The 18,927-nt window shown below is 40.0% G+C and overlaps 1 protein-coding gene across 4 annotated transcripts in view; it reads left to right on the forward strand.

Annotated features, from left to right (window-relative positions):
- fndc1 (fibronectin type III domain containing 1) overlaps window positions 1–18,927 on the forward strand; it is a 44,174-nt gene that overhangs the window by 6,711 nt on the left and 18,536 nt on the right. For 2 of the 4 annotated variants that reach the window (XM_019346300.2, XM_005454611.4), the window contains exons 3-12: window positions 2,766–2,960; window positions 4,215–4,283; window positions 9,632–9,883; window positions 11,226–11,324; window positions 11,514–11,631; window positions 11,754–11,941; window positions 12,536–12,643; window positions 12,968–13,156; window positions 13,926–16,598; window positions 16,710–16,825. In XM_019346300.2, coding sequence (XP_019201845.1) covers window positions 2,766–2,960; window positions 4,215–4,283; window positions 9,632–9,883; window positions 11,226–11,324; window positions 11,514–11,631; window positions 11,754–11,941; window positions 12,536–12,643; window positions 12,968–13,156; window positions 13,926–16,598; window positions 16,710–16,825 — 4,007 coding nt within the window. The remainder of the gene's footprint in view (window positions 1–2,765; window positions 2,961–4,214; window positions 4,284–9,631; window positions 9,884–11,225; window positions 11,325–11,513; window positions 11,632–11,753; window positions 11,942–12,535; window positions 12,644–12,967; window positions 13,157–13,925; window positions 16,599–16,709; window positions 16,826–18,927) is intronic. The other 2 variants (XM_005454612.4, XM_005454613.4) reach the window with 2 other exon arrangements.

An 18,927-nucleotide genomic window follows, 5' to 3' on the forward strand; every position in this document is an offset into this window, starting at 1 on the left:
TTCTGGTTATAAAATGGTGTTTATTTAAGTGGTATCAGAAACCTCAGAAAAAAAGCAAAAGATATGGACAAATAAACCCAAAATATGTGCAAAATGTTCTTTTCTTTCTTTTTTTGTGTTATTTGAGTGGTTCAAGCACATCTTCCAAAACTATTTTAAGCAACTTAAAAAAAAATACAGTTGAGCAACTGGACTTCACCTCAAACTTGAGTTTTAACTGTTGTTAGTGCTATAAAAGACTCATATACCCACAACACACATGTGCAAAACTCGTGCTAAATGATTAAAAACCTATAGCAAAGCAGATATGTCCATGCCACCTTCATCTGGCAATTCACTAGCAATTCTTATTGTTGATGGGAGTTTTTGGAAAGTGACATTTATTAGACATTAGTAGCGCATTTTTATGGGGTGAATGAGAGGTCACGGCCTGTGATTTTGATGCAAGGTAAAGGTGTTCTTGTAAAAGCAGAGCAGACTGCAGGTGCTCCAGCAAAAGTATTTTATAGAACAGTTTTGCATCAGTCATTTGACCTCAGGGCTTACCTCCATGTGCTTCTACACATGCTCATACACGTGTGTGCGTGCCTGTGTGTGACTCTTCGAGGGTGCATGCGTACCATGCGTCCTGTATCCATCAACACACGCTCTTCTAGACACACAAGCATAAAAATGAAAAAGGCAGTGACATAATGACCTCAGGCCCTGCCCTCATTCTTAACATAGTTAATACTTTCCACTGTCTAACTCAATCATACTCTATCCATCTTTCCATTTCACATTCACAAACAAAGCACAGACAATGCTATTATATTACTGCCCCAGTCTCCCATGGCAACTCTCTGAAAGCAAGCCTCGCTCCGTATGATTAGGATTGTTACAGCCACTATTGCTTACCTTCTTCCCAAAGTGTTTATTCTTGGATATCATTTATGCAACTGCTGTCTCTGAAGAAGTCTTGATTTAATCTGGTTTGCCCTTGGATCAAAAATTTCCTGAGAGGCCAAATAAAGGAGCGATGTCTGGACAGAGGAAAGGATCCCATCCTATGTAACACACAGCCTGTGTCAGTGGGGATTGTCATGCAGAGCAGATGAAGCTTAGTCCACTGTAAGACTGAATTAATGAGGAAATAATGAGTCGACTGTGTTTTCTTTTTTTTTTTTACTTAGATCACAAAATGATACAAGCCATTATCTCAGGAGTTGCTGCTACAGTGGTGATGACTGAACTCAGCAAAAACAAATACGAGACGGTCTTTCAGCACACGATAAAGTCCTACTTAAGCTGAAACAACGCTAAAGAGCTATGAACAGCTGTGACCATCTGGATAACAGAGCTCAGAAGGCCTAAGTAGCAATTATATCTAAATGTTAAAAAGTGAAGATCCAGCTGGGAGAGGTGAATTTGTGATGATACTAAACCAAAAGTGCTCATGTAAACCTCTGCAGGGAAAGCCAAGAACATCATGACTCTAGCATATCGTCTATTTAGCAAATGTTCCAATGTTATTAGGATCTTTTGATTTAAATCTGCTATATTTTTAAGAAAGAGTGAATTAACGGCTGTGCATCTTTGAAAGGAGAATCTCTTTGTGGTGTTTTATGACATAGTTTTGGTTTGTGCTTGCTGCTCTCAAGTTTATAGCAGCAGCTACAGACAGCTGATTTCACTAAAAACTGAGTGCATGCCACCTGCTCTGGATCAAACAGCAGACAGATAACACAGTGTACACAGTGAATTTTAGAGCTAAAATTTCCCTGAGAACTTGGTGGACAGCAGACCTGAGTTGGAATAGGCCCATTAGATCTGCGTTTATTGGGTGGATAAAAAAAGTTTCTCGAAATAATGGAAATGAAAATATGAAAATATAATAAATGGTCAGTTTTGTACTTCTCCCAATAAAGTTTTTGTATATTTTTGTTTTTTGGTCATCAGAATTTAGATTTTATGAAGTACCCATTGTGATGTTGCATTTGATGATCTGAGTGAGATCTGAATCTGACCGAGAAACGGAGGACACTGTAGAATTAGAGCCAGTTATCCAGCTTTTGTATCTTTTCCGTCTGTACACCACACCAATGTAACCAGTGGTTTGCACGTTGTTGTTAAACCTTTGTATTTCCAGTCATGAAGGCGTCTCTTGGTTATAGACTTTGACGATGGTATGCCTACCTCCTCGAGTGTTTTTGACTTAATTAGATGGTATGAAATTGTTCTTATGAAGTTGTACTTAAAGTGAAAAGCCATAAAATACAAATTCAACACTTTGTATTTTCAACTTCAGATATGATGCCTGCTTCATTTGTCCTGAGATAACAAGGGAACAGATCTCGCTTGGCCATTAAACTGGCTGTTAGTCATGTGTACAGTTATTTTTAAAAATGGGGGGAGGGGGGGGGGTTGCGTATTTTTACGCAGTTATTGCAAAATCTTTGTAAAGCTCCTTAAATTCAAGCGCTAAAGTCTGCAGCGAAATCTGTTTTTATTGTGTATTTGATTATAGATGTGATGCTAAATACACATAAAATAGAAACAATATTGTATTAAATAAGACTTGAAACCTGCAACAAAGACAAATTACTTTTTGTTTCCTGAGTTTGTAAATTAGGTTATAGAGAGGACTATTTTCTTAGGGAGGTTTATTTTTGCCGAATTCGTGTTTAATGCACTTCCACATTTCTTGCATGCTAAATGCTAAATAAAAAACTAATAAAAAAAGGTATGCCCCTGAAATGTATCTTAATGTGTTTTTTGTGTTGCAGCAGAGAAACCCCCACGACCACAAAATGTGAAACCAACATCTGTGGAGAAGGGCCTTAGGGAAAGCTGGGAGCCGTCTATCCATCTGGATGGAAGACCTGTGGACCGCTTCATGATCAGCTCCAGTAAACCCACGAGATCCCATCGATTCACTAAAGCGAGCAAGGACAGTCGCGCTCCTATGTTGGAGGATGTAGGTAAGAAAGAGTCGATAAAAGTTCAAAAAGAGCAGGATGAGAATGTGAGATGTTAAAATCAGATGGTCACGATTCCATAACCATGTTGAAGTTATGCCAGTAAATGAACTGGAACTAATGGGAGTGTGAGTGCTGGTAGAGCTGCTAGACAAAAAAAAAAAAAGTAATCCAGAAGGATATAAATGGACACAGAGCATACAAATAAGGTTTGCCTTAAACCGTGAAGTGAGCTTTGAAATCTCACAGTTCTGCATTTTCTCAAAATAAATGCCAAGAATGAGACAAGGAACAAGAAGCAAAGTAGACACTCAAGACAGTGAGGTGTGTAAAAGTGCATGCGTATGTTAACTTGATTAATGATGATTAATGTCTATATATGGATTAGTTCATAATTGGATGCACTGTCCTAAAAGTTTGCCAGAGGGAAAGCACACCAGGGGTGATGTGCGTGTCAGGCCATCATCATCCTAGCTCAGTAGACAGTGGTTGTTTGAGGCTTTAGAGAAGGGGCTTATTTTTAGGTTTTAATAGCTTCTTTTGGTAATTTCTAATCCCACATTGTAAAACTTAAGTCAGGTCTTTATGCTTCTATATACATACATACATACATACACTTTGGGTTACTGACTGAGTCCAGCCTGCTTTTGTCATTATTTCATTTTCCTCCATCCTTGGCACCATACTTCATCAAAGTCTGCAGCAAACCCAGCCCTGCTCCTATAATCCTGTGTTGTGGCCACTTACTCTGTGTATGTGTGTGTGCGCAGCTTATGTGTGTCTGGTAGTGGTTGTGGTGAAGGACTGGGTGGTGCCAACTGATGAAGTCATGCATTGTCTGTGTTTTCAAAAAAAGTATCTACAGATGCCTGTGTGTTTGTGTTCCTGTGCGTTGCCCAGTACAACTTCTGGTGGCCGCTGTGGTCTCTCCAGCTCCAGCACAGTTCACCGTAAATCTCAAAAATCTGGCAGCCGAGCTCAGTCTCAGCTTCGCCTTTCCAGAAATTCCTTGCAGATCATGTGTTGTTCCCTCAGCAGCATGAGAGCAGCATCAGCTGTCATAAATAACCCCATGCTGTTTGCTTCAACATCATTAATGTGTCTGGAGCAACAAAGACAAAACGTTGACCTGATATGATATGATATAGACTATGTAAACAATATTTTAAAAAATCAGTTTGTTTTTCTTTTTGTTTACAGAATGAACTGCTTCCTTACTAGTTAATATATCCAGATATCCTGTGTTTTTGTTTCTAGACCCTGAATGGGTTAACCTGGATGGCTTTGCTGTGTTGGGCGGTGCACCTGTCAGCAATTTATCAGCAGGTAAACCTAATCAGAGGGCATCATTACCAACATTACATGACAATGGGTTAAAAGCATGAAACGAGGAATTGTCTTGAATTCTCTTTCTTCAGGCAATAATCACCCTTTTCTTTATCCCCTTACTTGGTTCTTCCCCACAGGATGAATAAAGGAAAACACTCATTTGTCTCTGACGCCCACATTTCTGTCTATTTAGATAGATGTGTTTTTCTTGTAGGTGAACCATATTTTAAATCTGTTTTAGAGAGTGTTACCTTTAATGACATATACCACAGTTATTTCTTTAAAAAAATTACCTGTCAGAGATTTCAGTAGACTGTGAAATCACAAGAAATCAGGAACAGACACATTGCTGGAAGCCAGTATTGGCAGACTATTTAGAAAGTGAACACTTTGAGTTGCGGGTATGAGTGCCCTGTCAAGCAGGCCTTGCTGATTTATCAGGTGAGTGAAAACTAACTGCAAACAATTTTGGTAATTAATTATAAGAGTAATTTATCAAGGAAATCTATTAATAATTGGTGTTATAACATTCTCAAAGGCTGTTAATGTCACTGTGTGGTCAGTCCAAAATGATGTAAGCAGTAGTGATAGCAATGCAAACATATGGCCCTCTAGGACTTATTTGTATAGTTCTGTGCAAAAGTCTTGAACCACCCCTTATTTCTTTGCATTTTCCTTCCAAGGAGTCAGACTTTTTCTTTTATTTAAGTGTCTTGAGTATTAGCTCTCCAACGTTTTGAAGATCATTCAGAGTTCTTTGTTTGGACATTGGCTCCTTCACTTGTTTTTCAAATCTCGTACCTAACCCTTTTCACACTGAGGAGCAACTTAGCAAAAGACCTGAGTGATACATCTGGCCCTCCTGCATGCCAAGCCTCATCAGACGTAGTCTCAGTGGAAGGGTGGCTGTCAAAAAGCTATTGTTAAGGAAGGGAAACAGGGAGAAAAGGCTGGGGTGTGCCAAATTACACAAGAATTGGACTAAAAGTCGATAGCAACAGATCTTATGGAGCGATCAATTGAAATTTGTAGTTTAAATTATCGTCAGTACGTATGGAGGAGAATTCTAAGAAAGCTTTCCTAAGAGCAGTTCAGTCTATGTTGTGGTCATTCCAATATTAATTTTCAAGCTTGGTGGAATTGTCCAAACTATGTTTTTACATGTATTATACATACATGTGCATATTTGCATGTTTCACTGAATCTCTGTATGCTGTCACTATTTTCCATTTTCCTTGCAAAATATAAAAAAAATTAGTGGTGGCTCGGGACTTTTGCATAGTGCTGTACTTTTTTTGTGTGCAGCCCAATGTGATATTTGAGCTTATGTCATGTAAATGCTCATTGGTCTAATCACACGTAGACATGCATCATACTGTTCCAGTGGACAATTTAGTCTCTCTAAACCACTTAATCGTGGCAGGGAACGTGGAGAAAACTCTTTAAAATTCCCTATTGAAAGGATGGGAAGCAGAAAGGGAACCCAGGGCCTTCTTGTTGCAAGGCAGCAGTGGTAACCGCAGTGCTAGTCTGGAGTTTCAGTTTTATGTGTTTGAGGCAGAGCTGCTCCAGGAACATGGATAATCATATTTGTTGATTTACTTTGGTGAATGGAGACGCCTGGAAAAGCAGAACAAAGCCAAATGAAAAGTAAGAGCCAAAAGGAGAAGTAGCTAATGTTATATATGTTCATTTACTATCTGCTGAGAGCTTATTATTGCTAGCTTGATAAAATAATCTAATTATTAAGGATCATTGATAACCCGTTCCATGCCATTTACCTGTACTTGATAACTAAGCTGTCTTTGTCATCTTATAAATGTCTACCAAGCATAGTACTAGAACTAGCACACTTCCTGCACACTGACATTGTTATATAATGGTGGTTTATACTATCCTGAAGTTTTTTTAATGCTTCTAATTTACTTTATATATAAAAGTAACTGAAATGAGATAGCATGTGTGCAAACTGAATGTTCCTCTTTGTTTGATGAAATAGTTCAATTGTAAAAAAAAATATCATGTTAACATTTATTGAGCTTCAGTAATAAAAACAAACAACAATAGCATGATTAGAACATGACTATTAATCAATCAGAGGCGCTTATCAAATGTTAAAGTGCTGCCAGGCAATTTCTGGTAACTTGCAACTGCAATTTGATATGCGTCTTTTGGGATGACACTAATTTGCTCATCTAATTTATAAGTCATCTAAGGTACACATTGACTTAACAGTCTGGTATGCTAATACATAAACTATGGCAACAACATTGGCATTAGCGCTGTATATTTTCACTACAGGCTAAACTGATTAGCTCTGCTGGAAGGAAAAGTTTGCCATTGACTGGGAATTGTTTGTATAAATTAAACTGTGGGTAAAGTGAGTAAGTACGAGACCCAAACATACCAATTTGTTTGCAACGTTTAGACTTCTCTTTTTAAGGTTGCAAAACGTCAAAGACGACGGTTCAGCTAGTTTTTGAGGAACATCCAAGGACATAACAGAGACATTCTTGGGGACCTCAGTCTGTACACTGAGGTGTGCCTCGCTCTGTTTTTGCTATGATATGCCTGTCTGTCAGCAGGCAAGCCTCATAGCACCTCGGTCCACTGAGCTTCCAGGAAAAGACATAAGGGATCTGGCATTACCAGCACTGTCAAGTCAGTGGTTTAGTGGTTCGTGGCATTGTGACCTGGGCCAAATTATGTATTGTGACAGTTTTCCAGACAGAAAAAGGGAAGACTGATTAAAACCAAATGGGGATATTTCTGTTTTAAGCTATACTTGGTATCAGAAGAAACAAATGGAAAGGATTGGGATGAAAATTAATTGTCAAAGGGTCAGGGCTAGTTGCCATATGTTGAACAATGTTTACAAAAAATACAAAAGCTATGAATGAGACACTTTAAAGTATTATTTTTGTGGTATTTTACGCTTATAGGATTAGTGCAGGTATAGGTAGAAGAACACAATTTTTGTTAGCACTTAAACCAATGGACCTGTTAAAAATAGCTAATTGTGTGTTGTAAAACTATGCATACCCTTACTGTTTTCACTGCAATAATAAGGTAGACAGCAGCAATGTGCTGCAAATCGAAGGCACTTGATTAATTGATCATTGGCAAGTGTGAGCACTGTAAGCGTGAGCACAGAAAGCAGAGCATAAAAACAGAAATATTGGCAGCTTGATAGTCTGGAGAGTTCAGGCATCACCCATGATATTAAACAGCCAGTTGTGGCTGTCGATTATAAGGCCATTTCCAGACAATTTGAAATCCATCATTCTGCAGCGAGAAAGATTATTCACAAGTGGATATCATTCAAGACAGCTGCCAGTCTTTGCAGGAGTGGACATCCCAGCCAATTAACCCCAAGGTCAGAGAAAATGCAAAAAACCCAAGAGCTACATCTTAGACTCTACAGACCTCATTTAGCATATTTAATTTTCAAATTCATGACACCACAATTACAAAAACACTGAACAAGTATGACTTGTTTGGAAGGTTGCCAGGAGAAAGCCGTTGTATCTGAAGAAACTACAAGACTTCTGTAGCAATGTACTTTGAACAAACCACACCAAAGTGGAGATGTTTGACCACAATACATAGCACCACATTAAGTCTAAAGCATATCTGTACAACCACCTCATGCAAACTGTCAAATCACAGGGGTAGAGGTGATGATTTGAGCTTGTTTTGCAGCCACAGGATTTGATCCCCTTGCATTCACTGAATGGACCAGGAACTCCCCTGTATAGAGTATTCTTCCAATGTGAGGAAATCTGTCTGACAGCTAAAGCTTGGGTAAAATTAGGTCACGCAACAGGAGAATCTCAAACAAAGCAGCCAATCTACAGCAGAACAACTAAAAAGGAAAAGAATCAAGTTCCTGCAATGGCCCATCCAAAGTCCAGATATCAATCTGATTGAAATGCTGTATCAGGACCTTAAGGTAGCTGTGCATAAATGAATGCACACAAAGAAAAGGTAGAGAAAAAGCTCCACAATGATATGACAGATTGATAAAATCATACAGAAAATGATTACTTCAAGTTCTGGACACTAAAGGCGGTTCTACAAGCTGCTGAATCATGGGATGTACTTCATTTTTAACAGGATGTATAGACTGCTATGAAAACTCTCTCGTTCACATTTCTGTATGCTTTTATTTTTTTTACAGTTCTTTTTAAAGCCTCGTTAAACTCTATGTTCAGCAACAGTGTAGTGGGAAAGACCAACACAACATTTGTCCACATTAAATCTGTGATTTGAATCACACATGACACAAATTCTTACTCTGATTTCACAGTTCCCTTACTGGAAATGTGTGAAAACTTGCAAAGCTGACAGGAAAAGCAAGAGAAGGATTCAGAAAGGGGTTAAGGCATTACTAAACAAATAGCCAGTACTGTCTGAATCCAAAGGAAAGACGTTCATTCAGCTGTGCTGGCAGTACAGACAGGAGATACAGACATTAAGTAATAAACAGAGTGATCCAAGTTGATCCAAGTTGAACCAGAAAAAACCAAACACATGTATTTTCTTCATGGTCTTCTATACATTGTGTGTTTCCTCATCACATCTTCTTTGTCCCCTAACCACAAAACTCCTTCTTTTTAAGTCACTTTTAGATATGGTGGCCTCATGTAGACACCTATAATCTCATTTGGCTCACCCTACATGTTGAATAGAAAATAAAGTCTTACATTAAAGTATTGATTAGACCTTTGAAATGCATAATGTTCACCTTTTTACATCAGCTGACTTATCAGTACTCCCCCAGCTGTGCACGCAGCTGTCCTGATGGGAAACAGAGTGGACCCTTTCCATCTGAAAGTGATTATGGTAAACAGAAAGGGGAGGAACAGATGGAGAGAATGGAAGAACAAAAAAGAGGGAGGGGCAGATGTTTTTTTGTTTTTGTATTGGAAATGCTATCGCTAAGCACTGCAGCCAGATGAGAGGGATTGTCTGACTGTCTGAGTCAGTGTCTGAGATGTTGTCCAAGATGGTGTGACTACTAGCTTTGGATTGAAGCGGGAAGCAGAGCACCAGAAGTTATAGCAGATGACAGGGTACATGATGCAGTTCTTCAGCATTTCCCTTCTGTGACAACTGGCCAGGCTGACAGGCGGTGTTGGATGAGTGTGACAAGTAATTATGTGTTTATCAATAAGCGGATGTGTCTTGAGTGGAAAAGTTATGTGGAAACATTTTCCATGGAAGATAGAGTTTCAAAAAGGCCCCAAAGGCAAACCGAGCACAAAAACCAGATTATGTACATTGGGATTTTAAAGTTAAAATGAACAGTGCAGTCTGAATTTTCCATTTATTATATCCATAAGCAGGTCCAGTAAGATCTTCACAAACAGTGGTGCCCCGAAATCACTCCTCCGTAAAACGGGCAACCAGGATGGACAGGAAGGCTCAGCTGTCAGGTGTGCCTAATGTCAGAACACACAGGAGGGCACCTCAGTCTTCCTCTGGTCCCAGGCAGCCCGAGAGAGTTTTGGCAGGAGTTCCTCTGCTGGAAAGGAGACGCCAACACTACGCCAAGCCTCAGTCTGATCAGAGAAACCGACTCGCACGCAAACTAAGTAAGAGGGCCAATATTTTATACTACTGATCACTGAATGAAATGATGAAATGAACAAAGCTTTAGGTTTTAGTCAAATACGAAGCTGAGTAAGAAATGTGAACATGTCCTTATAGTATTGGAGGGTATGGTTGTGGTCAAACGTTTACATACGCATGAATGTCATGGTCATTTTGGACTTTTAATTTCCTTGAACTTTTCTTTTTCCAAGGGTAGAATGATTGTAAACCAGACCTCTTAAAAAAACAAGCATTGGGTAGAGAAACTTGAATTTATTTTGGATTTTCTCTAAGCCACACTGTGCCAAAATTACAGATTCAGGCTCAAATACATACATACATACATACAACTAATATTTGGTTAAATGCCGCTTAGCAAGTTGCACCTTGACCAGACATTTTTGGTAGCCATCAACAAGCTTGTGGCATTATTCTGGCTGGAGATTTGATCACGCCTGTTTGGAGAGTTGATAGAGTTTATTTAAATTGGTTGGTTTCATAGCACAGCGCCTAATTCACTAATTTTCCTCATTATTTCATTCACTTTGTGTAGTGCACCAGTACCACTGGCAGCAAAACAGCTGCAGACTATGATACTACCACCACCATGCTTGACATTTTGTACAGTGTTTTTAGGTTTAAGAGCTGTTGTCATTGTGACCAAATAGCTCAATCTTTATCTAGTGTGACCATAAAACCTTTCTGCAGGAGGCATTTTGGCTTATACGTGTGGGCAGCTGTAAATTTTATTCGAGCCTGAAGGTGTCAGTTTTGGAGAACGGGTTTCTTTCTTGGTTATGAAGCCTAGGTCAGTCCATGGTGATGGAAACTGATGATCTAGGTGTTTGCAGTTGTTTAGAAATGGTTCCAAGAGACCTTCCCAACTTGTGGAAATCTACATATTGGAGCCTGTACATAAACCTTTAATCCTGTGGGGATTAGAGAAAATCCAAAATACAATTAAAGTTGTGCACTTACTGCTTGTTTTTAAAGTATGTAATAGATGCTTTAGAGTCATTCTAGCCTGGAAAAAGAACAGTTCAAATAAATGATTAAAAGCCCTAAATTGCTATGAAATTCATGCACATGATTACTGAATGTATGTATCTTTGACTACGACTGTAGGTGGCACACAATAACTTCCTGTGGCAATGATTACTGAAATAAACCAGCAATAAAAAGGTTAGCAGCATCTAGAAGGCATTTGGATTTGTCCTAATTTCTTATTTATTTGTTTGTTTCCTATTGAAAATAATTTAGCTAAGAGGATACATTTTTTTGTACTATCTTTAGTTTCCAGAGTGTAAACCCTGGCCGTGCCTGGTATCCCTTTTTTATTCATAGCGTCTGAGTCCGTTCATGTGGTGTCACTGCAGGCACAGAAGGCCCAAGGTCAGAGCGAACCTGCCAACAGAGCAGTCACAACCAAAACAACCACACCAGGTACCTGCAGGTTTATTGAGAATCATTCTGTATGTCTTTTTTTCATAGTAGATATAGAAAATCTGCAAAAATTCTGCAAAACTACCTTGCCAAAGTTTAGAAGAAGTCAGAGGATGACGTATATCCAGTGACTTTAATATTCGTTTGGATCCAGACATTTGGGTTTTTTTGTCTTTGTGTGTTGTCTAGCACCACCTGAACATGAGGCCCAGGACATCAGTGTCAGGGTCATGTCTCCTAAATCAGTTCTCATTTCGTGGGTTGACCCTGCTGTCGAGATGGAGAAAGTTGCCCCCGGGGCATCCAGGTGGGCCCTGTTAAAGTGTCAGTTAACAAGGGGGGGGGAATGATGACAAATAGAGAAAAAATAAAACTGAAGTCTAATCTTTCTCAAAGGAATAAGACATTTTCTTTTTATTCTTAACTCAGATCATACACAGTTAGGTACAGGGAGAAGGGTGAGTCAGCACGCTGGGAGTACAAGGAGAGCACGCAAAGGAGAATTTTGATAGACACCCTGTCTGCTGACAGCATGTATGAGTTCTCTGTCAGAATCTCTCAGGAAGAAAATCACAGCAAGTGGAGCGTCTCCGTCTTTCAGAGGACTCCAGAGTCAGGTATGTGTTGACTCTTTTTGCTGAGAATTACTTACATGATATCTCATAGTGTCTGATGCAGTAAGAGTCTGTAACTGTGTGAAAGAAATGAAGGGTTACAAAGAGCCAAAACCACTCACTTTTTTTTTTTAATAAAATGAAAACAGAAATGATTTTTTCCCAAAAAATTACAAAAGGCAATTCATTCTTGCACAACCCTTTAAAGCTTATTTCCTCATACCACATTTCTTCACATTCACTGCCTATTATTCCTTTTTGATATATGAGCCTAGGTTTGGCTGCTGCGCTCCCATTATTGAAGCTTTTAAACCACGTTTCAGCTCCTGAGCTGCAGTTCATTGGAATGTCAACATTTACTGCCTGGCTCACAGTTTAGGTCTCCTTCATATACAATCTCAGGGGGCACGATCTGACAGTGTATGGCAGCAATATTTTCCTCAGTTGTAGCCTTCTGGCACAAATATCCTTACTGTTTTTACATGCTTTAAGCAGCAATTTCCTCACCCTTTATACTTTCTGTTGCCTATGGTTTCTTTTTTGCTACTTGTTTTCCATCCTGTCTTTCCATTCACTTTTACTCTTCACTTTCGCAAGCACCATCTGGGCCACCTGAGAACTTTGAGGTCAAGCCATTAAGAGGAAAAGGGACTGCTGTTGTAGCAACATGGGATCCACCTGAAGAGCCCAACGGGAGGATAAGAGGTCAGACCAAAATAATTAAACTATTGTTATCATCATGATGGCAAAACATAGCAATTATTCATTTTTGTGCCATGACTACTCCACCTACGTTGGTGTTCTATATTGGCCACGGATCTTTCACCCAGTGACAATAGGCGCGTTGTATCTGAATGTGTCCTACAAAACAGTGCAACATGCTGATGTTACAGGGCTAAGCTGTGAGTTTACTGTCACTGTTAGAACGAATAAAGAAAGCCAGATAATGCTTTCCAGACATGTTGAAATAGCATCAGTATTTTCTTTTGAATGATCTCACTACCTCTCCAAACCTCTCTTTCCAAACAGAGTACATCTTGACTTATGTCCCTGCAATGAAGCCTTTTGAAACAAAAAGCGTGAAGTACTATGGAAGCACCACGACAGCCACCATAGATGGCCTCACACCTGGAGACCGTTACATTTTCACCATTAAGGCCACCAATAGGAAGGGACAAGGACCACAGAGCAAGACCTTTAGTGTCGCCATGCCAGGAAGTAAGCATATTTGATAATGTAATTATATAGTCACACTGGGGAAAACAGTCAGCAACTTTGGAGTTGTTGCTTCAAAGATGGGGACCAGGTCTGTGACCACTTACAGTCAGTTGCTGTCTTCAAAACAACCTTGTCTGAATGGGTGCAAATTGGCGACTACAGGCTATCTTTTCAAAATAACTTTGTTAAATTGTAGAAAACTGCAAATCTTTTGCCATCTGTTGCAAATCTGTTGCTGTCTGAATACACAGAAATTCACAACTACTTCTGGCCATAGTCCAGCCAGAACCTCATAGATTTAAAACATAGATACAAAAATTTTTTCCACAAATAGTAATATAGTTGCTGCAGGACAGCAATTTAACTGATTTAGTTTAAAATGATGTAGGCACTTGATAACCAGGCTTTTGTTATAGGGCTATAACCAGAATGCAACCAGTTTTTCAGCAGTTATTTCCAAACATTTGCCAATCTGTCTTCCAACTGGTCCAAGTCAGATTGTGCTTTTTGGGTGACAGGTTGCCTTCCACTAGGCAGTTGAAAATGCTTGACCTCTGGGGTACCTTGCAACTTCATGCAATCATTTGCTGAAAGCAAAAAAGATGTACCGCTATTGCCAGGCAACCATCAATTTTTCCTTGTTGCACGGACGTTGCTGTCCTTTTTTTCACCTGTTGTGATTGAGCTATTAGGCATATGTGTGCATTTGAGCTTGAGACTTGCACATTCTAAATTTTCATTGTCGTTGTTATTTTTTGTCTCCTGGCAGGCAGCAGTGCCACCTCAGCATTTTCAAAAAGCAAGGACAGCCGCAGGACTGGCCACACGCCTTCCAAACAAGATACTGACCATGATGACATCCAGTCAACAGAAGCGCCAGAAATACCAACCATACAAAAGCAGCCACTCCCTGCTGCACCTGTCAGCAGGCGTTTTCGTCCACTTTCTCAGACACGCTCCTATCACAGCATCTTCTCTTCTGTCAGGGGGTCAATCAGGAAAGCAGGAAACAGAGGCTCTAACAGAAGAAGGGCTAAGAATGATGAGGAAGAGGAAGAGGAAGAGGAAGAGGAAAACAAAGTACCCACAACACCACCTCCAGTAGAAGAGACTACAACAATGGAATTTGTACCAGAGCCTAAAGAAACTGATAATGATGTTTCCCCTGAAACTGAGGATGAAGATGAATATGATGAAGAGCCTCTGACTACTAAAACCCCCTCCCTCAAAGTTTTAACACCTTCTCCAACTAAACCTGCATTTAATCGACTTAATCCACCAAGAAGAAGGCCATTTAAGATTAGAGTCCATCAAAAAGCAGGATCCAAGGATGCATCCGCTGGTTCATCTTCATCCTCGTCTTCTGCATCATCATCTTCTTCTTCTTCTTCTTCTGCTTCATCATCATCCTCTTCTGCTTCGTCATCTTCTTCTTCTTCTTCTTCTAATTCCCCCACCTCCACTTCTTCTTCTACCTCTTTGGATTCCTCCTCATCTTCCTCATCATCCCCTTCCACGACCTCACTGTCCTCTCCCTCACTTACTCAAGAATCTGCAGCAAGCAGAAAGGACTATATAGCTCTAACATATCCAGAGTCGAAAAACATCTTTGAAAAGTCCAGCATAACACATGCAAAACCCTCCACATCACTTGCAAAACGGAACAGTTCACAGCAGACACACGTTACACCTGTAGGTAGAGGTTCCACTTCAGCAGGACGTGCCAGTGGCACTGGTTTTGGTTCTAGATATGGTTTAGGCCGAAGATACCCTGGGAGCTTGTTAAGAGGGAATTCTACCCGAATGTTGAATGGTTACAAACCTGCTGTCATCTCACAGTCGAGTTCTCCAAGAAGAACTCAGAGTCAAGTAACTTCAAACATACATAGTTCAGCAACATCACAGGCCACTTTACCGGAAAACACTCAAAACCACGAAAAGTCAAGCACTCTCAATCCATCAATATCAAAGTCAAAATCAGGAAGGACTTCCAATGGTGAAGATGTCTTGGATTCCTATAATTCTGACAAGTCACGTTCTACTTTAGAATCTAGGTCTCATGGCTCGACATCTTTGCAAGTGACAAATCCATCCACTTCACAAAGAAATGCAAATACATCCACTGCAAATACATCAGGATTATCTCAAAGAACTTCACAAAGAGGATCTCACAGCTCTGCAAGATCACGTGACACACACAACTCACAGAGTTCTCACACGTCATCTGAGCGAGACACATCAAATGTGGAAGGAAATGATGACACTAACTACAAAAACACAGAAAGAGAATTAACTAAAGTTGAGGACTCTGCTTTAACTACTATAACACAACCAACAGAGAAGCCAATGAAGAAGGACAAGGAAAAAGATGAAGGAGCTAAAGAAAAACCCCCAGTTTCCGCAGGTACCAGAGTCAGGCCTTCATTTGCTGAAAGATACCCTTGGCTAGCTAGTCGTTACCCAGGCAAAGTCATTTCAACTACAAGGATAACATCTCCAAGACAGGATAGTAGAGTTCCTTTGACCAGGATGTCATCTTCTGTTGGGGCTGGCAGACCAGTTTTGAGGGGGACAACTACCAGGGTCTCAGGGGCTACAGGTGCTGCTGGAGTGCCCTCACTACAGGAAACCAGTGAAGATCCAAGTACTTCTTCTACTCGTGACTCACTAAAGAATGGTTTCGGAGCAAGTTCGGTTAAGCCGTCACTGATCAATCAAAATGTAGGCTCTGGCGGCGCTAGAAACCCAACTACCTCATCTTCATCATCTTCCTCTTCACCATCCATCTCTTCAAGTCCTGATCATCATCACTCCTTAAGTGGGCACAGAGACTCCAGTGAGCCAAGCCACAGAGAACTTACAAATGCCAAAAGTAGCAATGAAGATTATCTCAGTGAGAAGAGTGGGGAAAATGATAAAGTTGCAGATCCTATAGAAGCTCAAGAGAAGCCAGCAGAGTCTGACAAAAATGCAGAAGACAATGCAAGTGTGGATACAGGAGAAAGTTCACCCAGGACCAGACCTGGCACTTCCTCTGGAGTCCCTCTAGCTAATCGTCGACCTGGTGTAGGGGTGAATGGGAGGGTACGCTCTCCTCTCTTACCAAACAGGCAGTTTGGTGGGTCTAGGCTTCCCCTAAGAGTACAACCAGCACAAAACTCTAGGCTGGGCTCTTCAACATCTGACTCTATCTCATCATCATCTGATTCAGCTTCTTCCTCAAATTTACCCCAACCAGTAAGGACCTCAGATAGTGACATTAGCAGTGGCACTACGGTGACAAGGACAGGGGAATTGATTGGAGGCAACTCCCACTCTACATTAGCCTCATCATCCTCATCTTCATCTCGAGATAGCTTTAGGAACAATGGGAGTAGGCCTCGCTATTCCATCAGAGGGAAACAAAATAATGGCAGAGGAATCAAACCTGGCAATGGAAATGGTAACGTTAATTCATATATGCAATTATGTGAAGTTTCTGACGTCAGTTTCACTCAATTTTTTAAAATAATTTTATAACATGATGCCTCTGCTTATGTTCTGTACCTGCCAGGTAAAAACGGACGACCCAATCTGACAGCAACAGATGATAAAGAGTCCTCTTCCTCCCATGGAACCAGCAAGGCCACTGGTCAAAGGTTTATCACTGGACCAGATGGAACAAAATGGGTAACTATATTTAATACACTAACCTTAGTTTTACCTGTTCCTGACTCTTTGAGCTGAAGTATGTCCAATATGATACTTATTGTTGCAGTTTAGAGCCCAGGAGAGATCATCAGAAGGAACTGAACATAAGTTATTGATATACAGAATTCACTCGTGCTATTTGGTGATTAGACTCCGAATAAAATCCCAGCGATAAGAATTAGGACAGGACCCTCTGGAGTCTAGATGCTTGTGGTAGTGATGAAGACGAGATAAAGGCTTGCATGAAGTGACTTGTGTGAGGTGGAGATGGGGAGAAGATGGGTTGCACAAATGAGTCTGCAAGGTAGAATGAAAGATGATCATGGTATTAAGAATGGAGGCTGATTAGTTTGAAGGAGGCAGGATGAAAGATGATTGGACTACAGCAATGAAGTCAGCATGTAATGAATAGAATAGCAGCCAAACGCTTGAGGAAACCAGACAACTGAGTGAATACAAATCCTCCTTATTAAACTCACACATAAGCTTAATTTATAACAGTCAACAAATAAAAATGTAAAAGGTAAAGAGTTAAGAAGAAACACCTTTCAACTATGAAGGTTTTAAGTAGGGATGTTCTTAGCGGCTAATTTGATAGCCATTTGAAGGAGGGAAAAAATAAGACTAGTCAACTAGTCTAAAAGACACAAAATCCTCAGATAACATTTGAAACTGAGCATACTTTAAATAGACAATTATTACGTTCCTTGCTAATCAAATAATGTTATACAATAAGTACTGTTGAAATGTTCACCACTTTATATTGGGTAGCACATGCACACAGTGTCAGATTAGTATGACTAATGTTAGCGCTGCTTGCAGCAGAAGCCCTGGTTTCTTAAGTGGTAGCATTCACATCCTGGTCCAGACTGTGGTTGCACATTGGTTGGTTATATTTATTTTTTACATCAAAATATAGGAGATCTACATCTCAATCATTTACAACTTCTGTTTGTGGAGAGAGTGGGAGAGTGGGGTGCAGCCATCAGTTAGTGCTGTAAATTCTTTCAGCCTGTAACTGTCATTACCAAAATTAATAAAATAAGAATATTACATGCAACCGACTAGTATTTCTGGTGCTGACTAGCAAGGGCAGCGACTTTTAAACATTTAATCTATTAGTCACCAATAGCCTTAGTAATGAGTCTTGACTTGTTTGTCCACCAGAGGCCATTCTGCAACTTCCCTGAGGCCTCTGCCCACAAATAAAACAACCAACTAATTTGAGCAGAGTGAATAAATAACTACACGTTCCCTAACAAACGTTAGGGTTATCTATTTATATTTTGTGTGTCTAAAACAATGACAGCTGGTATGTCGGAATATCAGTTTTTTAAATTACCATATGTTGGCATTCAACTTAAAAATCCTTTATCCATTGGGCTCTAATGTACAATTTCCTATAGTTTATTCATGTGCTTATTTGCTTTCATTTTGGGAATTGGATTAGGTTGTTACAGCTTTTACATACAATCCCGATCAAATGTTTAAGATCACTTGAAAAATGGCAAAAAATCACATTTTGCATTGTTTGATCTTAACAAGGTTCCAAGTAGAGCTTTGACGTGCAACAAGAAGAAATGGGAGTGAGACGAAACATTTTTTGTGCGTGCAATTTATTGAAAACAATAAAATTAAACTAAACCAACTGTTTTAGAGCTGATCAAAAGTTTAAGACCACACCTCCAAAAAAACACGTAACCCCCCCAAAACAGAAATCCAAGTTCCAAACATGAACTCAGGAATGAGTAGCTCCACCGTTATTGTTGATCACTTCAAAAATTTGTTGCAGCATGCTTGATGCAAGCGTTTCCATGAGGTGAGTGGGAACATTTCTCCAAGTGGTAAAGATGGATGCACGAAAGGCATCTACTGTCTGGAACGGTTGTCCTTTTTTGGAAACCTCCCTTGCTATCCATACCTAAAGGTTCTCAATTGGATTTAGATCAGGGGAACAAGCAGGATGGTCCAAAAGAGTGATGTTATTCTCCTGGAAGAATTCCCTTGTCCTGCGGGCATTGTGTACTTGGAGCGTTGTCCTGTTGAAAAACCCAGTCGTTACCACACAGATGAGGGCCCTC

Source organism: Oreochromis niloticus, linkage group LG15, assembly GCF_001858045.2.
Source record: "Oreochromis niloticus isolate F11D_XX linkage group LG15, O_niloticus_UMD_NMBU, whole genome shotgun sequence".
Taxonomy (NCBI): Eukaryota; Metazoa; Chordata; class Actinopteri; order Cichliformes; family Cichlidae; genus Oreochromis; species Oreochromis niloticus.